The sequence below is a fragment of the Pygoscelis adeliae genome, unplaced genomic scaffold (assembly GCF_000699105.1).
Source record: "Pygoscelis adeliae isolate BGI_AS28 unplaced genomic scaffold, ASM69910v1 Scaffold649, whole genome shotgun sequence".
Taxonomy (NCBI): Eukaryota; Metazoa; Chordata; class Aves; order Sphenisciformes; family Spheniscidae; genus Pygoscelis; species Pygoscelis adeliae.
This window is the reverse complement of record NW_008825606.1, coordinates 150,567-157,946: the sequence shown is the minus strand read 5'-3', so window position 1 is coordinate 157,946 and position 7,380 is coordinate 150,567. Positions and strand designations below refer to the sequence as shown.

At 42.3% G+C, this 7,380-nt stretch overlaps 1 protein-coding gene across 1 annotated transcript in view; it reads right to left on the bottom strand.

The window, feature by feature from the left end:
- Positions 1–3,825: 3,825 nt before the first annotated feature.
- The window catches only part of LOC103924102 (guanylyl cyclase-activating protein 1-like), a 9,097-nt gene continuing 5,542 nt past the window's right edge, over positions 3,826–7,380 (bottom strand). The window contains exons 2-4 of the mRNA XM_009332564.1: positions 6,796–6,945; positions 5,002–5,092; positions 3,826–3,953 (exon numbers count right to left, since the gene is read on the bottom strand). Coding sequence (XP_009330839.1) covers positions 3,826–3,953; positions 5,002–5,092; positions 6,796–6,945 — 369 coding nt within the window. The remainder of the gene's footprint in view (positions 3,954–5,001; positions 5,093–6,795; positions 6,946–7,380) is intronic.

Sequence of the window (7,380 nt, the reverse complement as noted above, 5' to 3'; positions counted from 1 at the left end):
GGCCGGGCCCAGAGAGTTGTGGTGAATGGAGTTCAATCCAGTTGGCGGCCGGTCACGAGCGGTGTTCCCCAGGGCTCAGTGTTGGGCCCAGTTCTGTTTAATATCTTTATCAATGATCTGGATGAGGCGATCGAGTGCACCCTCAGTAAGTTTGCAGACGACACCAAGTTGGGCGGGAGTGTTGATCTGCTCGAGGGTAGGAAGGCTCTGCAGAGGGACCTGGACAGGCTGGATCAATGGGCCAAGGCCAATTGTATGAGATTGAACAAGGCCAAGTGCCGGGTCCTGCACTTGCATCACAACAACCCCATGCAATGCTATGAATTGCAATGCTATGACATTGCAATGAACATCATGGACAGACCCCCTCCGAGTCTGTAGGAGAGATAGAGGATGATCAGACAGCTAATTAAGGTCCCCGCTGTTTTGGCAGCTGCATTCCTCCCTGCTTCCTGACTATAGTCTGGATGTTTCCCAGGTGCCTTCTCCCAGCCCATCCCTGCTAGTGGAGGAACTCTCCTGACCAGGATGACAGGAAATCTGTTCAATGCTCAGAGTTAGGGAGGAGAAATCTGAGCTGAAGGTCTAGATTTTGATTTGAAGGCATTTTTTAAGCCCATTTCCACCGTGTCCTGGGTGTTGGGGTTAGGCAGGGTTTTTAAATGCCCCCTGAGGATGTGACATCTCCATGCTGGGTCCTTCCACCATCACCCACATGGTGGCCTGAGGAAGGGGACACAGGCAAAAGGATTTCAAAGGCCCATGGGACATACCCTCACTCTACACACCCACAATCACAGGGCAAGTCCCCAAACCATGACAAGTGCAGGAGGCCTCATCTCCCACCTTTACCACATAAATATCTGCCCATCTGCAGCTCCTACATGCCAGAACCTGGTCCTTGGCCAGGGCCACAGCCTTGGTGCAGTTCCCAGGACTGCATTACCATACCCAGCACTGCACCTTCTGGGACAGGATGTTCAGGAACTGCGCCAGCACCACCAGTTCCATGGTGTGACTCTGCAGTCCCAGCCAGTGCTGGGACAGCTCCTGCAAACAGCTTCCAGAGCCCTCTCTGCCTCTAGCCCTAACCCATGAAGTTGAATGATGAACCTGACCCTTAACTGTACCCCAAACTTCAAATTCTAACCCTCTCTCAATCCTAATCCTAAATCTAACCCCTATCCCCCAACCCAAACCTCTAAACCCTAATCTGAACTTTAATTCCTAACCCTTAAACTACCAACATTAACCCAAATCCCAAACCTGAGCCCGTCAAAACCCAACCCCCTAATTCTAACCCCAACCTAAACCGTAACCCTTGACCCAATCCCAAATGATAACTTCAACACTTAGCATCCTAACCATATTCCCTAATCCTAAACTCCTAACTCCAAACCATCACCCTAACCCAGAGAAATTGTGGAGTTCCCATCCTTGGAGATATTTGAAAACCCTAATGTGCTGAATCCAAACCATAGCTCTAGATTCTATCCTCCTCCTCCTAATTCTTCTATTCTTCTATCAAAGGGAAAAGTTCCAAGATATGTTTATTGTACATTTTTTTAATCTTAACTGTACAAAGAAAGCCAAGTAGGTCAGAAAACAATTATCTCCCCTTTACAGAGATTTCCTCAGTCTCTCCCCAGTCTCCCTTCCCATAGCTTCTGACAAAGGCTCATATACTGCTGGATTGGTCTCTCAAAGAACACACTGGCTGCAGAGCCAAAACGAGTGAAGTCATTCAGTAACAGAAGAACAGAAACATTAAGAACAAAACACACACCTGCAACTTAGTGTAGTGATAGCATGATGCGGTTTGGGGTTTTTTTGTCTATTACAAATGTCATAACTGCATCTTAGCTGGGAAATGTTCCAGCATCATCAGCAATGACAGCTAAGGAAGAACCAGTTTTCTATAACGTCTATTAAAAAAAAAATTAAACTCTGCTTACAAATATTCAGGATTATTCTTAAGAATGTATTGTGTACATGCCCTTCTCCTTTATGTACATCAAGAAGATTCTGTATACTGTGTATAGCAGCCTGCTGCAACACTGCTGGCAGCTACAAGTTCTTGGTGATTTCTTTAATACGTCAGCTGCACTTACAAAAATTCTTTACTTTCCTAAGAATGAAAAATAAGTTTTTTTCTGTATGTCAGATGATAAAAATGCAGTTTTACATGTAACTGACCCATGAAACTGCAGGAGACTGAGGACTTGTAACAGGTACAGGACAGGTTCAACAGTCTTGAACAAAACACTCTGCCTTTGTCAGTCCAAAGGGACAGCAGAGTCCAACAGCATATGCTCATAATAATCCTCTGGAGAACTGAGCAATGTTAGCCAATACCCAGGTTGTGATTCCTCTTGGAAGGTCTAAGACTGCAGACATATACATGCCAGTGGGACCCGGAGTATGAGCCCGCCTGGCAAAATGTTGATGCCTACTCTAAATATGATCACTCTCTCTCTCTCTCTCTCAAGCTCCAGTGACAATACTGACTAAATCTCCCTTGATTTAGATGAAAGCCTAGACACTTTGTTCAGTATACACATGTACATCACAGAAGCTTAAATATAAGCAAGATTAAATCCACTCTAAAGTCTTCTTGTTACAGGTCTGCAAGTTCTTCCTCCTGCACAGGAAAAACATGCCTGACTATGGCATAGGCACTCTGCTGAACTTCTCCTGCATTCTTCTTACCTTCTGGTTCTCTCTCCAGATTCAAAGGAGCTTCTGATTGTGACCTTACCTAACGTTAGTGAACAAGACACAGTTTGCTCAGTGCTACATCACTCTTCCCATTGGGTACAAAGACAGAGTCATTTGTGGCAGCACTGATCTAAAGTATCAACTTCACTCCAGTATTCACATGAACAGCAGAATTCACAAGTCACCTTGCTGAGTTGTTTCTTTTGCTTCTTAGGCTTTCTCTCCAAGAATAGAAAGAAAGACCAATAAAGGATGTGTGAAGCAACAATATTAGGATCATCTTCACATACTTCATTTATTCAGTTGTATGAGAGGAGAGTAGTAGGACAACAAGTGTAAAAAAGATTCAATCTCTCAGGTAATCTTCTGCTTTGGGAAACTGAGTAGCATATTTTCTCTGGTTACAGAAACTGCTCCTAAACTGTTGACTTGTTTGGTAAAGAGTTCTTTGATCACAGAAGGCTGCAAACAGCAGCATTACTGACAGTGCAGCTGGGAACAGATTTGTCACTATCAGTCAGCCTTAAAGACTGATTTTTCTTTCAGCTCTTGACATCTTATGAAAAAAGCTACTTCTGTAGAGACTACCAAATCCAAGCACATCTGGTACAGACAAACATGGTGGTGTTTATGATCTAATACCATGACCAGAACAGTGGAAGTTACATTCTTTTGATAGTTCTCTACATTGATAACAGTTTGAAGCTCATCTTTTGTACACGTCAGAAATTCTCCACACTCTGTCATCCAGTTCTGCTAGTGCTCTTCACAAACTTAGTGTTACTTTTAGTCCATTGCAAAGTGACATTCTGGGACACAGAATAAGGAGAAAATTTGTGCCCTGAAACTTGGCCTTTAAATTTTAGGAAGTCAAGTCAAATACTGACACCCAGATCCAGTTTTTCTGAACCTGCCCTGCATGTATGTGGCTGAGCTTCAATATTTGTACAGGAACATGCACTCAGATACAAAGATAGCAGTGTCTTTCTGTTCCTACTTCCATATGCGTTTTATGGAAATTTTGTTTGTTTTAAAAAAAGCTGTCTCTCCTTTCTGGTGTGTGTACACCCTTCTGTCTATTGGCACAGCGTTTCCTCCCAGCTTGATTTATACACTATGCCGACGGTTGTTGATCATGGCCACAATGTGTGACAGGTCCACACTTTTCATCATAACCTCCATGAACTCCTCGTCTTTCTTTGCTCCCTCCACAAATTCATCCAGAGAAAGTTCACCTGTATCAGACACAGACAGAAGGCATCAGAATCATGCCAATCCACATTTGAACAGCAAAAGGAGTGCAGTAATCTAACTTTAGAGACCACTTACTATATATTCACTGTTCTAAAGCACTAAGAGGCCTCAGAGAGTCTTTTTAAGCTTATGTGAAACTTCCCCGATATCCAGGCAACTCCAGCTTCCTTTTTTTTTCCCCACACAAGGAAAAAGGTACATAAGAAAAAATAGAGGAAGTGTGTAGCTAAGGAGTGGGATCATAGCTTCCTACAAATAAGGCTAGATTAGCCACCTCCTATTTGGCCTAACCTGTCATAGTCCTAGCCTGCCCCATACTTGCTGGTTTTCATGTTTAAAAGAAGTGACAGAAGGAAGCTGTGACAGGCAGAAATGGGTTTTCTGTTCTAGGCCAAAAAGCCCTTGTGCATGGAAGCAGTTCGGCAGAGTTCTTCCGGAATAACAAAAGAGCATGTCAGTAGGTAATAAGCACATGAAGTAGCAAGGAAAGAAATACCTGTCAGGGACATACAGCGACTACAGTGGTGTTGACCAACTTTTGACTGACTGGTGCATAGCACTTCATGTGCTTGCTGTACTGCCTGCAGCAGACCCAGTGAAGAAACTCTGAACTTCAACATTAAATTCCAGTTCTTCCTTTCCCTGCTACTGAAATATTTAGGAGCAGCTGGGACCATCTGTTAATATTTCCCACTTCTAACTCTGACATAAGCTACACAGCAACATAGAAAAAGGCAAAAATAATGCCACTCCAAAACCCCACTACCAAACTTAAGTGGACAGAACACAGCTGAGACTTAGTACAGAGAACAAATCCTGTCATACTGATTATGTACGATGCAAGGAGAAAAATGCCTTAGCAAAATTCATGGAGAACGCATTACTGCATGAGAAATCATATAACAAGCAAATATAAAATGAAGAGGCATAAAGTTCAATCAAGAAAGGAAGACATGGATGTAGCAGTGAAGATGTAGCACATGTAGCACAGAGACCCACTGAGTTGGATGACAAAGACAGGAATCTTACCATCTCCATTCACATCAATTTTGTTGAAGACTCGGTTGGTGAACTCTTCTGCACTAGTTTCATGGTCACCACCATTAATAGCTCGAATAGCCTAAAAGAAAAGAGCAAGAATAGGAAGCTGCCTAATGGCTCCTTAAATGATAGACTGATTCCACTGCAGCCTGTCAGCATAGACTGAGAACAAGGCAGTCATGCCTGGTACCTTCCCCATACAAATGAACCAGCATCATAGGAAAACAGCAGAAATCATCAGGCCTTATGGTTGGCACTGAAGGGTGCAAAGGGAACATGGTTCTGGAGCATGGAATGAGCAGTGAAACCCAGAGAATCACCCTAAATCTGCTTAGGTAGAGATTAAGCACTGCAGAAATGGCAGAATCAGGATCCACCTAATTGATCTACTTTCTATTACCCTATGGTCCACCAAGCCCAATAAACACTGTCAAACACCCTCTGCATTTGACATTATGAAATTCCTTTGTTATATGCCATGGTCATTTATTTCTATTCTTACTTTCCCTATTTCCATTGATATACTGCTTCCTGTGTGTCCTGCGTCTCCCTAAAGCTCACTGGAAATTCATTTTCAGCTTGAGAAAGTTTAAGCATTATTCACTACTGTTTACTATGATTATGGTTATTCATAACCATATAGTGCAGGGTTCTCTTTTCTTTCCATGCCCAATTGTTTCCTTTTTTTAGGGATGTCCATGAAATATGTGATTCCAGAGGCTTCATATTGATTCTAAGACTATTCATTTTCTAGGTTTTACCTTCTGATATTTGGTAAGTTTCTTCATTCTTTTTCAAATGCCATTTTACTAAAACTAAGTATCACCTCAGCTACTTCTTAAGGCTGCCAAAAAAGACACTGAACTACACCCACAAAATTAAAAGAGCAGTAAATTGGTTGCCACCAATTATCGCCCACAGGACTTGTTTCTCGTGAGCTCTGTGTTATACAATTACTATCTGTACTGTGATGTCTGACTATGTCTATTGCAAGTTACTAGTAGGAGACTGCATATTATTACAGTTATTGATTTGGTTTGGTCTCTTCAATGCCCAGCACTAAAATTCATATCCAGATGAGAATGCATTACTAACATCTTATTAGTGGTTTTATTTGTGGACAACTCAGGCTTCAAATCTTTATCAAATCAATTTTCTGACCTTTCTTATTCAGAAATGTAAATTATTTAGGGTCATTGAATCTTTCCTGCATCTTTTTTCCTGCATAGTTTCCCAGTCTCTATAGAATAATCTGAACTTCCAGCATAATTCACTGAGATATTCATAAAGTCACATTTATGCCTGTAATTCCCACACCTTCCACAATAGCTATTTGCATACAATCTTCTCCATTGACAGTCATTCTTCTTCAAACTATTTGCCAGAGTCAGAAATGTTTTATTACATTGACATTTAGGAGCTGGTTCTAAAAAGCAAACTGGGAGTAACTCTCCAACTACTATTCGCGTGGGGAAAAGGACATATGAAGGACACATTGCAGAGACTGCAACAGACAGTCACGGAGTCTGAAATCTTGGAAAGTGCAATTTAGGTCCTAGGCAGCTAAAACAATTTTACGGAGTTAGCTATGCTGTAACATATGCTGCGGTGGTAAAGAAGAGTCTATCAAGTCTGCTTACTGGACTATGAGATTGCGGGTTATTCTGCTAAAAGAAAGAATGCTGTTAAAGAAGGTCTCATCCATGATCATCCATATGGGGAATAGCGAAAGTCTTACTTGTGTGGTGGAATTTGTCTTTAAGGAAAGAGGAAAGAACTCACCTTAATGATGTTGAGCAATTCATGTCGATCAATGCAGCCGTTGCCATCTACATCATAGAGCTTGAAATACCACCGCAATTTCTGCTCCATCTTCCCACGGAGAACAAGGCTGAGGGCAGCCACATATTCCATGAAGTCAATATATCCATCCTGTGGGAAAATGAAAACCAAATTGTGACAGGAACAAACTCGGGGAGTTATGGCTCTGGAGCTGTTTTACCTTATTGCTCTTTAGATTCACAGCTAAAAGAGAAAGAAAAACAAATAGTACAGAGACTTGAACTTAGGGAAAAGCTTTAGTGTACACACACACACACACACACACACACACGTGCTATTTCCCTGGCCACCTTTAAGATCTGGGCAGCAAACAGGAGGAGCTGGAAGCCATTGTGCAGCGGGAGAGATATGACTTAGTCACCATCACAGAAACATGGTGGGGTGACTCTCATGATTGGAGTGCTGCAATGGATGGCTATAAACTCTTCAGAAGGGACAGGCGAGGAAGGAGAGGCGGCGGGGTGGCTCTGTATGTTAGGGAGTGTTTCGATTGTATAGAGCTCAACAATTGTGATGATGATACCA